The sequence below is a fragment of the Primulina eburnea genome, chromosome 18 (assembly GCF_022965805.1).
Source record: "Primulina eburnea isolate SZY01 chromosome 18, ASM2296580v1, whole genome shotgun sequence".
NCBI lineage: Eukaryota > Viridiplantae > Streptophyta > Magnoliopsida > Lamiales > Gesneriaceae > Primulina > Primulina eburnea.
In genome coordinates this window covers 28,109,509-28,125,415 of record NC_133118.1, presented here as the reverse complement: position 1 = coordinate 28,125,415, position 15,907 = coordinate 28,109,509, and the positions used below count along the sequence as shown (strand labels likewise).

General features: G+C 35.6%; 3 protein-coding genes across 3 annotated transcripts; 1 reads left to right on the top strand and 2 right to left on the bottom strand.

Moving 5' to 3' along the window:
- Positions 1 to 5,460: 5,460 nt before the first annotated feature.
- On the bottom strand, positions 5,461 to 8,890 carry LOC140819232 (uncharacterized). The gene is made up of 10 exons (XM_073179244.1): positions 8,147 to 8,890; positions 7,896 to 8,066; positions 7,166 to 7,814; positions 6,971 to 7,069; positions 6,842 to 6,898; positions 6,665 to 6,763; positions 6,537 to 6,593; positions 6,293 to 6,468; positions 5,745 to 6,202; positions 5,461 to 5,644 (listed from the first exon to the last, which is right to left on the bottom strand). The coding sequence occupies exons 2-10, from the start codon at positions 7,995 to 7,997 to the stop codon at positions 5,461 to 5,463; spliced, it is 1,881 nt and encodes a 626-aa protein (XP_073035345.1). The 5' UTR covers positions 7,998 to 8,066; positions 8,147 to 8,890.
- On the bottom strand, positions 8,228 to 9,063 carry LOC140819231 (uncharacterized). The gene is made up of 2 exons (XM_073179243.1): positions 8,941 to 9,063; positions 8,228 to 8,869 (listed from the first exon to the last, which is right to left on the bottom strand). The coding sequence occupies exons 1-2, from the start codon at positions 9,061 to 9,063 to the stop codon at positions 8,228 to 8,230; spliced, it is 765 nt and encodes a 254-aa protein (XP_073035344.1).
- A 3,026-nt stretch (positions 9,064 to 12,089) lies between these two features.
- Positions 12,090 to 14,711, top strand: LOC140819968 (ALA-interacting subunit 3-like). Its single transcript, XM_073180251.1, has 8 exons — positions 12,090 to 12,349; positions 12,494 to 12,552; positions 12,653 to 12,727; positions 13,167 to 13,301; positions 13,401 to 13,471; positions 13,550 to 13,850; positions 14,080 to 14,369; positions 14,459 to 14,711. Exons 1-8 carry the CDS (start codon positions 12,292 to 12,294, stop codon positions 14,511 to 14,513), a joined length of 1,044 nt encoding a protein of 347 aa, XP_073036352.1. The 5' UTR covers positions 12,090 to 12,291; the 3' UTR covers positions 14,514 to 14,711.
- Positions 14,712 to 15,907: the final 1,196 nt, after the last annotated feature.

Genomic DNA, 15,907 nt, shown 5'->3' with positions numbered 1-15,907 from the left:
AAAAATTTGTGGCAAATTACATGGTTTTTTTTTAAATAAAAAATTCATAGAAATTCATTGGCTAGTCCGAAAATTCTGAAATTTGAAATTATAGTCTAGAACAATCGTAGAAAACCTCGGGAATGAAAATCTGGCAATCAAAACGACGGGCGGGCTACACGCTCCACTGCTAAGGCGTGTGACCGAGCGTCCGACACCACGCGCAACCGAAACGTTTCAGGAAAGACTTAACTCATCAAGATCTACAACATTTGTGTATAACATTTTATAAAATCTCGTCCGATTTTATTCAGAATTTGAAGTTTCAAAACAGTGGGCATGCCAATTCGTGGCCAGACAAAACACCACTCTGGTGACTTTTAGGATAATCTGTTGCCATGCATGGTCTATATATAACACAAAAAACAACTTTTATGTTACGACCAAAACCTAAAACAAGAAATAAACACAAGTTTTAAATGCATGAACATGCAACCCGATAAAAGCAAATTCTGGATTTGAACAACTTGTGTTATTCACGATTTTCATTTTTTTGCTCCGATTCTGTTCATAGGTTTTGGTACACCTTTCAGTCTAGATGATTTCTGGGAAGGATACGAGGGTTTGAGAATTTTCGAAGAGATTCTATTTTCATATTTTTTCTTATTTTAGGGGTATTTTAAATCATTTTTTTAGTACTATATATTTGGTCTATTTTTGTGTGTTTTTCTGAATAAAATGAAGCTTATTTTATGGCCAACAATATATGTTGGAATGCTGTCAAGTGTTAGGGGGGACAATTTAAAAAATGGGATTACGTGGGCAAAGATTTAAAAAACAAGGAGTCTGACTTTTTTTTAAAAAAAAGAAAGAGTTGACTCTTGATTAGTTAATTAAACCTTAATTAAAGTTAACTTCCTAAATTGATTATTGTTCTCTCTCTTTCTTCCCATTCTACGCACAAAATCCCCACTAAATTTTCAAAGCTTCCCAAATTTAAAGAACTCATCTACCGCATCTACATCTTCCGCGTATCAATAAATCGAAATTGACCACGGTTGCTCAAGTGTTGTGGCGCTCATTCCTCATATCCAGATCTAAATCTACTCCTACATATTGTTCCCCCATTCTTCTGTAAATACGTCTGTATTTGAAGAAAAATACAGTAAGTTTGCTCTTTTTTTTTTTTGACCAGTTCATTGTTTTATCATTTCATGCAGCGATCGACCACAAATAAGATGAATAATCCGTGTCGTTCATGGATTTTTGTCGAAGCAAAAAAAGAATTCTTCGTGGTCAACCAAAGAGAAATTATTCATGGTCGACCACAATCTTAATGGTCGACCAAGTTCTTGTTTTTTCAGAAATTAAGTTGGTCGACCGTGAGCTTATTTTTTCAGAAATTAAGTTGGTCGACCAAGTTCTTATTGGTCGACCAATAGGTCGACCTACATAACTTCATGGTCGACCAACTTATTTTTTGGTCGACCATGTGGGTTTTTTTTTTGTTTTTACAACATTTTGCACGTTCTAATTATCATATTTGTTTGTGCACTTTGTAGATATGCCAACAGTTATTGTTGTTCATTTTGATAGGAAATGGGAAGTGACAGAGGGGCTGGTTTATAAATGGAATCCAGGGGCCAATGCAAAGTTTGTTGCTATTCCAGTGGATGATGATATTTGTTATTTTGAAGATTTAAAAAGTGAACTATACAGAGCTGGAAAAGTAGAAGACACTTCCAACTTGAGGTTGAGTTATCTTCTAGATTTGCCGTGCAACATTCAACCAATTTATATAGAGAACGACCATGATTTGAAAGCATATTTGTATCTTGGTTGTCCGAGAAGTAGGCCAGTACTTCAAGTTGAAATTGAATGTGTTGCTTCTTTTGATTCTTGTGATAATTTGCACAGAAATTCTATTGATGAGAACAATTGCAATATTAACGAACAGAGTCATTTTGATGATTATTTTCACTTGAATATTGTGTCTGTGGATCGTAATAATAGCATTGATTTTTTCGACGAAGCACATAATGTGGATGCCATGCCTGTGGATCGTAGTAACACATTCGACGAAGCGCATAATATGGATGTCATGCTTGTAGATCGTAGTAACACGGATGAGTTACATGATGAAGCACGTGATGACATAATTGAGGGCGAGGCAAATTTGGTTCAAAGCAATGATGCAAATTTGGTTGTGGATGTGGCTCTTGATAATGACACATTTTCATTCACGGATGGTTCGAACTTGTTTGTGGGTCAAGAGTTTCAAAACCGAGAAGCGGTGAAAAAAGAGCTAATTAGAATAAGTTTGGAAGCTTGCTTTGAATTTGAGACGGTAAAAAGTAGCAAAAAGGTGTACGTCGTAAAATGTGTAGTGTCTGATTGTAAGTGGAGAATCTGGACCTCTTTGATTAAGAATGATTCACGTGCATTCTCCGTTCGAACATATTGCAATACACACACATGTGGTTTGACTGGGAGAGGAAAGAGAATCCGTGGAGCGAGTTCTGCTGTTGTTCGTGTTATGTTGGTGGATAATTTCCAAGGTCATCCAGTGCATATTGTACCAAAAGCGGTGATGGCGATGTTGCGCAATAGTATGAATGCTGATATATCATACTACAAGGCTTGGAAAGGGAAAGAACTAGCAGACAATATGTTGAAAGGTGATCCTACGCAAAGTTTTACAAAATTGAGCTGTTATTTGCACATGGTTGAGCAGATGAATCCAGGAAGCATAACAGACATATTTGTCGACGAGGAAAATCGATTCAAGTATCTGTTTCTTGCTTTTGGTGCATGCGTTAGAGGATATCTAAGTATGCGAAAAGTTGTATCAATTGATGGTACGTGGTTGAAGGGCAAGTATAATTGTGTTTTATTGGTGGCATCAGCATAAGATGGAAATTATCACCAATATCCTTTGGCGTGGGGAGTCGTAGATGTCGAGTGTACTTCTTCGTGGAGTTGGTTTTTAACGAAGTTGTTAGAAGTAGTACCAGACGAGGATGAATTGGTGATAATTTCTGACAGGCATCAAGGGATCATTAATGCAGTTTCTACCGTCTATAGAAATGCGCATCATGGGCATTGTACGTGGCATTTATCCCAAAACATGAAGACAAGATACAAAAAGAAGGGTGCAACCGAAATGTTTTTGCACATTGCAAAAATTTATAAAACTTTCGAGTTTGATATTGCATACAATGAGTTTAGGAATAGATATCCTGAGGCAGCACAATATTTGGACGAGAGAGACTCACTTGATAGATGGACTCGAGCATATTGTCCGAAGACCCGTTACAATATTATGACGACAAACGGGGTTGAGTCAATCAATACTAGACTGCTTGAAGAAAGGAAGCTGCCAATCATTGCACTGTTAGATTCCTTGCAGAGACTAGCATCATCTTGGTTTGCCCGATATCGCCACGCATCAATTGCAAGTAACACTAACTTGACCCCTGCGATCGAGGGGATCCTTCGTAGCAGGTTCACAGATGCCCAAGGAATGCAAGTTTTTGAATTAGGACGTATGGAGTTTGATGTTAGGAGTCGTGGACATTCGGCCATAGTGGACCTCGAATCAAAAAGATGCACATGTCGAGTTTTTGATATTGATAGAATCCCATGCGCTCATGCCATCGCAGCTAGTTGGTTAGCGAATATTGATTTATATGATATGTGTTCACAGTACTATTCTACAGTGTCATGGTGCATGGCTTACTCAGAGACTGTGTATCCCGTTCCAGAAGAAAATGAATGGCCACGCAACATTAATTTTCCATTGGTGTTGCCTCCTTTGCTAGAGAAGAAAGTTGGCAGAAGAAAACAAAACAGATTTCCTTCGATTGGTGAATTCAGCAAGAGATAGGTTGAGGGTCGACCATTAGCTTGATGGTCGACCATGATTTCTCTTTGGTCGACCATCAAGCTATCGGCAGGGTGATGGTCGACCCTTAGCTTTTTTAGGTCGACCATCAATCTCATGGTCGACCATTAGCTTGATGGTCGACCATTAGTTTTCTTTGGTCGACCATCAATCTCATGGTCGACCAGTAGCTTGATGGTGAGTTTTATTTTTTTAAAATATATATTAATAATTGTCCAAAATATGTAACATAATTGCAAAATACTGAGATTGTGATGAATTGATTCGTATGTAAAATAAAATATATAACATAATCTTAGAATTACGATTTATATTTTTTAAAAAATATATAAAAAAATAGTTCGATTCCATGATTCACATTTAACTTGAAACATATAACAAAATCCCGTTTTTTATATCGTGGCAAAATACTGAGATTGTGATGAATTGATTCGTATGTAAGATAAAATATATAACATAATCTTGGAATTACGATTTATATTTTTTAAAAAATATAAAAAAAATAGTTCGATTCCATGATTCACATTTAACTTGAAACATATAACAAAATCCCGTTTTTTAGATCAAGGCAAAATACTGAGATTGTGATGAATTGATGCGTATGTAAAATAAAATATATAACATAATCTTGGAATTACGATTTATATTTTTTAAAAAATATAAAAAAAATAGTTCGATTCCATGATTCACATTTAACTTGAAACATATAACAAAATCCCGGTTTTTAGATCAAGGCAAAATACTGAGATTGTGATGAATTGATTCGTATGTAAAATAAAATATATAACATAATCTTGGAATTACGATTTATATTTTTTAAAAAATATAAAAAAATAGTTCGATTCCATGATTCACATTTAACTTGAAACATATAACAAAATCCCGTTTTTTAGATGGTGGCAAAATACTGAGATTGTGATGAATTGATTCGTATGTAAAATAAAATATATAACATAATCTTGGAATTACGATTTATATTTTTTAAAAAATATAAAAAAAATAGTTCGATTCCATGATTCACATTTAACTTGAAACATATAACAAAATCCTGTTTTTTAGATCGTGGCAAAATACTGAGATTGTGATGAATTGATTCGTATGTAAAATAAAATATATAACATAATCTTGGAATTACGATTTATATTTTTTAGAAAATATAAAAAAAATAGTTCGATTCCATGATTCACATTTAACTTGCCCCATAAACCCCAAAAAACCCTAAACCCGAAAAAACCCTAAACCCGAAAAAACCCTAAACCCTAAACCCTAAAAAACCCTTGACCCTAAAACCTAAAGAGTGGTCGACCAAAAGTACAGTGACGGTCGACCAACAAAATGAAATGGTCGACCTTCAAAGGTAATGGTCGACCATTACAATAATGGTCGACCGTCAAAGGTAATGGTCATGGTCGACCATTATTGTAATGGGCAATAATGGTCGCTCATTAGTCGACCAACCAAATGTAATGGTCGACCTTCAAAGGTAATGGTCGCCCATTAGTCGACCAACCAAATGTAATGGCAAAACATCAGTCGACCAACAAAAAAACTCCAAATAATTACAAAGGTAACAATGTTCAGTAATGCCATAAAATTGTCAAATACATCACAATAATCACCAAATCATTAAGAAACATATTACAAACTAAAAAATATCTAAACCCAGATACTAATCTATCATCTAAAGTTAGTACTACTTGCGCACTCTTCGCAGACAAAGAGTATCCAGCAACGGCTAAGACAAATGCTCCCGAATCTTCACTGTGAAAAAAGAAAAAAAAAAGAAGTTAATATTTACGTTAACATTTAAAAAAATGAATAATGAAGATATTATATTTTAAATAGAAAGTTGACAACTTACTGTATAATCTTGGCATGGAATTCATCATGTAGTTTTATACTCCATGGCCTCTCGGGGTGTGGGCTGTTCCCAACAATGGATAGCAGACGGGCAGCGTTTATAAGTATAGGCTCTATCTCTTTATTGAGATCTTTGAATTTGGGATCGTGCCTTCGCTGCAAGTCATATATGATGCACTTATTCACCCCTGTCACGAGTTTTAGTAAAAACCAGCGCCGATCTCTATAGACAGGGATGAGAATTCTTCGTGCCTTTTCCCACGAGAGACACAGCCATTTTGGATCACTACCTTTGAATATGGTCACGAGCCGTGATAGATCTATTTTGAAATCGATATCTTCGGCCAAAACTGAGATCGCATCGCAGAAATGAGTGTCCATCAACGAATCATCTGCCGACATCACTTCAGGATGTCGGATCTGCATCTCAAGTAATCCACGGACAGCTTCGTTGAAGTGCTGAATTGAACATAACAAAAGGTATTATATGTTTTAAAACAAGTTCTCTACAAATTTAAACTTTGAAAAAAGATTTATTTAAAAGCTTACCAAGAAAGTGACACGCGAGTTTGCGATCGCCATGGGCCCGTAGAACGACTTCTCATATTCATCGTAAAAACCTCGAATCCTACTAGGCGAACGGTCGAGCATCGATGCCCTAACTCGCGCAAGCGAGTAGTTAACCTTTAGTGTCACAGTCTCCGCAAGTGGCCTCACACCGTCATCTATAAAAATCTTTAGTGTAACAACTTTAATGCAAATACGAACAATAAACAAGGTACAGTTTAATAACCTCTCGAGGTGGTCGCCTCGTCTCCTGACAGACGCGCATCTGGAGTCACTTGAATATCTAAACACACAAAGTATATTGTTTATTATACTATACATAAATATAAATATTAAAAATGTGCATTACCTCACCTCCTGCGAACTCCTCTGGAATGCCTTCAAGGTTAGGCTCAAATCTGTGTTGGGTTTGGCTACTACTGCCAATTTCCATGCCCAAATTGTCAGCCACACCTAACAGCGTACATTCAACAAATTAAAATAATAACAAATTTAATGCAAATATGAATAGACAAGGTTTAGTGTAATAACCTCTCGACGTGGTCGCCTCGCCACCTGACTTACGCGAATCCGGAGTAACTTGAATATCTAAAAAACAAAAAGTTTTGTTGTTAAATATACTATACATAAATATCAAATCAAAAAATTGCATTAACTCACCTTCTGAAGACTCCTCTGTAATGACCTCAATGTTAGGCTCAAATATATGTGGTGTTTGGCTAGTACTGCCAATTTCCCTGGCCAGATTATCATCCACACCTAAAAGCGTACATTAAACAAATTAAAATAAATATAAGAATTGTACTAAATCATTATAATACATAAACATAAATATAATTAATAAAATTAACTCACCAAAATCTGTCTCAGATGCTTTCCTCTTCCGCCCTCTGCTATAGGCTATGCTGTAATCTCTGTCATGATGCACTGGCATGTTAGGCCTCATCTCAGCAAAATCAGCTCTAAGCTGAGTCAAACTCAATCTCAACTCATCGAGACCAAGATTCAAACTCGATTTCATGTTAACTACAGCTTGATTTATACTCCTCATAAACGCTCTGGTCTCAATAAATTCTGCTGCAATCTTCGCATGCATGGACGTAACGGAATCCTCCAACGCAGTCAATCGCCGCTCGAAATGATGCTCCAAGGGTGATGGGCGGCGGGAAAGATTGATTCCAAAGTGAACTCTAGGACCCGTACGCATAGGAGAACTGGTGCTAGAGCTGGATCTATTGAGATCACCAGGACGGGTGCCAGAAACGTCAGGAGAAGCATGTACAGGAGGTGTGTGCTGGACAGAGGGAGGTGAATGTGCGGAACACATGTGCTGGACTGAGGGAGACTCCACAGGGTGCTCGCTACATATGATTGTCTGACCCTGCCTCCAAAGCTCGAGTACCCGAGTGGTGACCGCATCGGGCACAGAATCAACAAAAACCCCGCTCGTATAATACGCTGAAACAAACTCCTCGGGAGTAGGAGTCAAGAATCCAAGACAGTCCTACATTTAATTAATGTCGTATCAGATAAATTAAAGATTAAGTCCACATTTATTATATCTAAATCAATTTATATTACTTACATCTATATCACAATCACCAAAGGCTGCAGTGACATCAACAGCAGTTGGGGCACAGGTTGACGGCCACGTGTTAGTCACCCACTGAAACATCCTGGGCAACATCAAACCGTCCACATCTCTTCTCTTTGCAAACTTTTGTGCCACGCTCGGAAAATATTCATAAGCGAGGATCTGTAACATATATTTAGAACAATTTTATTAGTAGAAATAAAGATAATAAATCCAGTTTTAACATTCAAAAAATAACATACCTGCAGAGGCAACACAAAACCACCGACAAGGAAGCTGCCATTAACTTCTTTCCCACCTTGTGTCTCGATGAGGTAATTATATCACCCTAAAAGGTCCTTCTTCAAACATCGGACCGCATCACGAAAGGCTACTCTACCCCACGGATAGCTGTTAAACCTATCCAAATCATCTATAAGCCTCAGGTATTTAGGGTCGATCTTATTCATTTTTTTCCTAGTCCCCTCACCGAACACAAAACAACAGAAGTAAAGACTAGCCATCTTTAACTTCTCCACGTCTACACCAGTCTCATTATGCACTTGACCACTCATCTTTGCCTCCAAATCACTCAAAATAATATCAGACTTACCGGCAAAGTGTATGGAGCGAAAGACACCTCCCTCTGGTACATCTACAGGCTCTGTACCGCAATCGAGGCCGGTTAATAAACAATACTCTAACAAAGAAAATCTAACCGGCCTCTTGCGCACCACCATCCAAAACTCATCACTACCCGTCTCAACGATCTGATTACTCATCAAATACCACATAATTTGACTAGAAATATTAAAATCTCTATGATACTTAACCAAATTACCAAAATGAGACTGCTCAAAAAAAAGGGCTCTCTCGTCGTTGTTGAGGTAGTGAAAAATCTTCTCCGCAACCTCTTTATATCTTGATTCGATTGTCAACTTGCAACGAAAAATTGCATCCCTGCCTAGTTTTCTCGGCAAATATACCTGAAACAAATACAAATATATTAGAATAAAAATTAATGTAACACTGAACCAGCAAGCGTTGGTCGACCAACCCACGCTTGGTCGACCAAGATAGGGTTGGTCGACCAAGCGTAAGTTGGTCGACCATAGCTCCTTGGTCGACCAAGTTTGCGTTGGTCGACCAAGAAGCCCTTTCTCCTTTCTTCCTCAACCATCATACGTTCAACACACGCACCCTTTCTTCCTCAACACGACGGTCCTACCATTTCTTTCAAAGCACACGCACGAAGAATCAAATAACAGAATAAAATTTAACATACCGTATTTTGGTCAGCCATTTCTCGGATGCGTTGCAAATAAATAAACGTGTTTCGTCGATCGTCGATCGTGATTTAGTCGACGAGCAAAAGAGGGAAGTCGACTGCGTAGGGTTGGGAAATTTAGGGTTGAAAGAAAAGCAAATCGAAGAAGTCCCGTTAGAATATTAAGAAGAGGTAATCAATTTTAAACTTAACAAAACAGGGACATTTACGTAAATTGACATCTCAATCTTTTTTTTTAAATAAGTCCCAGAAGACTCCCTTTTCCCTAAATTTCCCAGTGTTTTAGGGCCAAACTTGACACCTACCAACTATTGATAACATAAGAAGCAACCGTAAATATACATTCTAAATTCTTTAATTATTTTTATTATTTCTATTATTATGATATATATATTTTAATGGATACATATATATTAAAAAATAATTTTTTTCCATGAACAATTCAAATAAAAAATATGTCTCATAAAATTGATCTATAAGACGATTTTACAAGAGTTTTTGTGATGTATATGTGTAGAACCGAGCGCTTGCCGCTTTACCAAAAGCTATAGCTAGTAGTAATGGTGCAACTCAAATCTTTTAAACCGCACAGCAGCTCAAGCACCATGGTTCGATCGCTCTACCAAACAAAGACAATTATTGCACCCAACAATCTCCCTCCTAATAATTGCACTCCTTGCAATCAATGAGAATCGAACCCGTGACCTTGGCTCTGATACTAATTGCAGGACCGAGCGTTTGCCGCTTTACCAAAAGCTATAGCTAGTAGTAATGGTGCAACTCAAATCTTTTAAACCGCACAACAGCTCAAGCACCACTGTTCGATCGCTCTACCAAGCAAGGACAATTATTGCACCCAACAATATGCTTACACGGGGACGCATTTGACATCTGTCAGTCGCTTTCACCATCAGTTTCCACAATCCAACCACTCACCGGAGTGGATGATCTTTTAAGTCTTCTTCCTATTGCCTTGTATCTTCATTCAAGTCGAAAAGCTATACAAAATAATTTGCGCTCTAAAAATATCGACAAGGTTTGCTGCATATATAAATGCAAATGATCCATATGTCATTTGTATCAAACTGTAATACTTACTGCTTGATGACTTCTTAGATTAGATAATAAATCACGTTTAAAATTACGATAATAATTTGAAAGATAAGTATAACATAACTATTTCTAATTTTAATTTTTGTAAAACTCGAGTTAAACTTAAATGAGCTCGAGGGATTTAAGAATCAGTTTTCTTTTTATAAGGGCTAAAATCACTTATTTTGGTTTTTTTTCACCCCATATTGTAGAGTAGATCTCGTAAGATATGAAATATCTCCTCCAAGCTGTACATACGACTTTCATCGAATATAGCTCTCTGCAGAATTCTATATATATCGATGAGATCGAGTATGAAATTCTGTTTACTCACGTTAAATTGAGTATTTGTTCCCTCCCTTTCTTGGTAGAATTGGAAATCCTGAAATAAAAGAAGTTGAAGATAACAAACTTTATCCATAGCGCGAAATGATACATGAGTGTAATTGTCATAGTTCTTTATTTATTTGAAATATATGGTTCCAAAATTTAATTTTGTGTGTGGAATAATATTGTATTGTATCTGAATAAAAAGGAGGTCTCTTGTGAGACGGTCTCACGAAATCTTTATCTGTGAAACGAGTCAACTCTACCGATATTGTATTGTATTTGAATAAATATAAAAAATTTCATAATTCAACCCACCTCAAAAGTGAAAACCACATTTTCTATTATAAATAAGTCTTTTGTGAGATAATCTCAATGATTTATATCCATGAGATGGGAGAAGGGTAATATTCTCTTGGATAAGGGTAATATTTTTTCATGAGATCATAAAGGAGATTTGTCTCATAAAATCGAATAATGACACTGTCTCGTAGAATTATTTGTGTTCTATTATATATTGTATTTTTTTTTTTTTTATGAAATATTGTTATTTATCTAAAACAATGTATATAGATTATTATATAACAATCTAGATGTTCCCAAAAAATAAATTCCAAAAATTTCCCACCATTGATTAATATCACAAAAACCAAATATTCATATTTTATTTTATTTTATTTTGAAAGTATTTTCCGTTTATCAACCCGCCCGCGTTTCAATGTCCAACGACTAGGGGTGATCACGGTGCGGTTTTGCGGTTTTTTTTAAAAAATTCAAACCGAATTGCCATATGCGGTCGGTTAGTATTTTGAAAAATTAATCGCGGTTTTATGTAAAAAATCAGTCTTGCGGTTTTGAGCGGTTTCATACGGTTGCGGTCGGTTTTACGGTTTTTTTAATGAAAAATATTAGAACATATATTATAATTTATTTGAAAACAACAACAATATATTGTTTTCAAATATAAAATATAGTTCAAAACATATAAAGATCAAAATAGATTAAACAATAATCAAGATTCAAAACTAAGTTAATAATTTAACAACACAACACATTCACAACAAAAATGACATTTACACTATTTTATCAATTTTTTTACCTTCAGACTACAAACAAAATATTGTAGCAAAAAAAATAAATACTTTAATAAATGACTAATATGAAGTATAATTAAAAAAAAGATAAATTTTATTTGTAAGAATAATAATTTTAAAGAGATTTAGGATATAATGAATGATGACTTCTTTTATTTGAATATGTTGTTTACAAATTATTATAATTCTAGGCCAATATTATGGCAAGCGGTTTAGGCGGTGCGGTTTGGTGCGGTTCTTGGCAAAAAAAATAACCGAACCGCGTTTGCGGTGCGGTTTATGATTAATATTTTTAATTGCGGTTTTTCTAAAATATTATGAAAAGCGGTGGTGCGGTGCAATTCGGTTCGGGCGGTTAATAAAAAAATTTGATCACCCCTACCAACGACCTTTTATTTTCGGATTAAATTCTTTAATTTCAAAAATATCACTTTGAAAAATAGAAAAACGAAACGGATAAAGGAAGCTTTGAAGCGTAATCCATGCAATCAGATGCTGGAAATTTTCCTTCTCTTCCCGAAATCACACAAATTTTAAGGATTATGCCGTTTTTTGTAACCGATTAGATAAATAAAAGGGTGATCTCGGTTTGTTCACAATTTACGCGATGAGCTCTGGAGATGGAGCCTCCCAATCATCTTCCAAGAAATCCAAGAAACCCAGATGTAGGGATATTCGTTTTCGTTTTTTCGAATGAAAATTATTGTCTTTGCGTCGTATTTTATGTGGGATTTTGATAAATTTTTTATTTAAGTTTTTCTTGATTTTATCTGCGATTTTTTTTTTTTGTAAATTCCGAAAATTTCCAGATTCTAGGTTTACCCAGCAAGAACTTCCTGCATGCAAGCCGATTCTAACTCCAGGATTGGTAAGAATTTCAATGTGTGTAGAAGTTTATTGGGTTCTTATGCATTTCTTTTAAATTGTTGATTGATTAGCTCATTGTTGTATCTTTTGATTCTATTCAGGTTATATCAACTTTCATCTTTATTGGCATTACCTTTATTCCGATCGGCCTCTCCTCCTTGTCCGCATCCGATGCCGTAAATGTTCTATTTATATCATATATATTGATTGACTGCTCCGATTTAATATTGGGTAGGGGTGGAACAAGGAATTTGATGTCGACTTATTTTTTGGGATGGAACGGTTCCTTCTGGTTCAGTCATGATCTAAAGTAGTTTTGTCTAAATCTAGTTAAGCTAGAATCGAGGAGCCCGTTTTCGGTTTCATGTTAGTTTGCACTATAATGATGAGTAAGATAAATGGGAAAGTCATGTATACAAACCTGTTGGTCTCTGTGTTATGTAGAATGGTGAAGATTATTGTAATATGAATCAGCTCGTACGGTGTTTTTTCGAAAAGTTAGGCATGAAATTTCAAACATTTTTCGTTATACAGGTCATCCTGACTCTTTGTGGCAATTTTGAGATTTATTTGATGTATATAGCTGAACTCTTTACTTGTCAAGCATGTTCGTAGGTTGTCGAAATTGTAGACCGATACGATGAGGTTTGCATTTCTTCAAATGCCAATGATGATGAAGCTGCACATTTCGAGAGGATTGGTTATATCCAGGATGACAGAACGAACAAAACCTGTACCAGGACCTTAAATGTAGGCTCATTTTTGTGATTTGATAGCTTTTTTTAGTCCCTTTTTGTTCCTTTATTCTCTAGTTAAATTGAACACATGAATTGTCGATTGTGTCTCAAGGTTCCAAAGAAGATGAAGCAGCCGATTTTTGTGTACTATCAGCTGGATGATTTCTATCAGAACCATCGCCGGTTCGTGAAATTATTTGTTCAATTTATTATAACTATTATAACTCTCCTTTTGAGTTAAATGTCCCATTCTTGATGCAGATATGTAAAAAGTAGAAGTGATGAGCAGTACAAGAGCCCAGAAAATGAGCAAAAGACGAAGACATGTGAGCCAGAGGCTTTCAATGACGATCGCAAGCCCATTGTTCCTTGTGGTCTAGTCGCGTGGAGTTTATTCAACGACACATACACCATTTCAATAAATGGGAACAGCATACCGATCAACAAGAAAGACATCGCATGGAGAAGCGACAGGACCCATAAATTCGGATCCAATGTATATCCGAAAAACTTCCAAACTCGAGGCCTTGTTGGGGGCGCAAAACTCAACGAGAGCATACCCGTTAGTCCAACTTCACCTCATACTTATCGGCGAATCCAGTGATTCAGTGGAGAGAGGGGATGAAGGGAGCAACTTAATTGATTTTATAAAAGTTAAACACAAAACTTCAACATTTTAACTTGAAGAGAAAAAGATTGCCCCCTTGCCTCTTCCTACATCCCCCTTGCTTAACTCGTGTTTGATCCCTATCTTTTATCTACATCTCAATGTTTTCCTTTCTCATCCGCAGTTGAGTGAGCAAGAAGATCTCCTTGTTTGGATGCGAACCGCAGCACTCCCCAATTTTCGCAAACTCTACGGGAGGATCGAGATTGATCTTGAAGCCGATGACAAGATAACAGTAGTGATACAAAACAACTACAACACCTATTCTTTCGACGGGAAAAAGAATCTAGTGATATCTACAACAACTTGGATTGGTGGAAAGAATGATTTCTTGGGAAAAATTTACATCACAGTTGGTGGGATTTGCCTATTTCTTGCTATAGCTTTCATCCTTGTGTATCTCCTCAAGCCAAGGTCCCTAATTATCGTGCAGATTCAGTTAAATTTAAGAGTTTGGGAAAATGAAGTGAAGCTAATTATATAAAGTTTGGTGATCTTTGCAGGCCTTTAGGGGATCCAGCATACTTATCTTGGAACAAAGATCCTGCCTCTTACTGATTTTTTTATTCTTAATCTTTGATACATAATTATTAACCGGTATGTGACTGTTTTTCACCTGTCAATATAATAGGGTAGTTTCAGTATTTACCGTTTGTTTGTCTGTGATATATTGAGTGAATTAGTCGAACAAGTATATTAGAATCTCAAAGTATGAGATGAATCTCTTTGAATACGAGGGACTCACACGATCTAAATATTTTAAGTTGAATTTCACTCTAGACGATAAAATAAACAGTCATGTTCATTAACATGTTTGATGTTAGTGGTGTCAAAATCAGACACGACCTACCAACTCGATAAGGTTCAACCCGAAAAAAAGAAGGTTGGTTGGGGTTTTCGGGTTCGGGTCAGATTGGGTTGGACCCGATAGTTGATCCGAATTCGGGTCGACCCGGGTTGACCCGAAAATTTAATTTAATTTATTTTTAAAATATAATTAATCAATATTGCATACATTTTTTTATATATTTTACGTCTGAAAAAATATTTATTGTATATTTATATCATAAATTTTCATAATTTACTATTTATTTTGAACATTTTTTTTAAAATAATTATTTATTTGATTTAGTAAATATTCTTTATTTTTCTATGATTAGACTTTCAAATTTAAATCATATATATGAGGGAGATTTTGTTATTATGTGTTTGAATTAAAATATTATTATTGTTATTATTATTTGAATTTTATTTAATTTTTTTAAAAAATTCAAAATCGGGTTATACGGGTTGATGTGTTGATCAGGTTGATTCGGGTTCAGGTTTATGTTGAGAGTTTGCGGTTTGGCTCGGGTTCAGGGTTGAGCAATTTTTGAATAATACTATTGCTCAACCCGATCCAACCCACCCGAATTGACACTCCTATTCGATGTTTAATCAATGTAAATCGTGTTTAGATAAAATTCCAACTTTCGTTTACCAGATATCCTATTTTTTTTCTTTTTTTTTTTTAAATTTTTTTTATGTAGAAACATAAAATATTCGAATTGCTAATACTTTATATAAGTTGGAATGTTAAACATTCTATCATTCTTTTCCTGTTCTTGAAATTGGAGGCAATTTTGTGTATGCTACTCTATCTGTTAAGCACTAGCTGGACATCGGCAAAACACTGGATTACACATCAGTGTCCAAATAAAATACGAGATCTCAAATTCGAAAATCGAGATCAATGTCCAAATAAAATACGAGATCTCAAATTCGAGAATCGAGATCAATGTCCAAATAAAATACGAGATCTCAAATTCGAGAATCGAGATCCTCATGCACTGAACATCTGTTTTTGCTAATTAAAATTTTTGTTACAAGGACTAGAAACTCGCTTTGATTGATTTAGGTAGTGTTTGCAAATGATGTAAAAAAGTGATTATAATTTTTTTTTTAACAAAATT

Excerpts from the sequence above, each read along its gene's own strand:
- LOC140819232 (XM_073179244.1), bottom strand. The coding sequence starts at position 7,997 with ATGTTGCCCAGGATGTTTCAGTGGGTGACTAACACGTGGCCGTCAACC. Across the intron at positions 7,815-7,895 it reads TTGGTGATTGTGATATAGAT|GACTGTCTTGGATTCTTGAC; the intron begins GTAAGTAATATA and ends AATTAAATGTAG. Across the intron at positions 7,070-7,165 it reads AGCATCTGAGACAGATTTTG|GTGTGGATGATAATCTGGCC; the intron begins GTGAGTTAATTT and ends GTACGCTTTTAG.
- LOC140819968 (XM_073180251.1), top strand. The coding sequence starts at position 12,292 with ATGAGCTCTGGAGATGGAGCCTCCCAATCATCTTCCAAGAAATCCAAG. Across the intron at positions 12,553-12,652 it reads CGATTCTAACTCCAGGATTG|GTTATATCAACTTTCATCTT; the intron begins GTAAGAATTTCA and ends GATTCTATTCAG. Across the intron at positions 13,302-13,400 it reads CCTGTACCAGGACCTTAAAT|GTTCCAAAGAAGATGAAGCA; the intron begins GTAGGCTCATTT and ends TTGTGTCTCAAG.
- LOC140819231 (XM_073179243.1), bottom strand. The coding sequence starts at position 9,063 with ATGGTTGAGGAAGAAAGGAGAAAGGGCTTCTTGGTCGACCAACGCAAA. Across the intron at positions 8,870-8,940 it reads TCTTGGTCGACCAAGCGTGG|GTATATTTGCCGAGAAAACT; the intron begins GTTGGTCGACCA and ends TATTTGTTTCAG.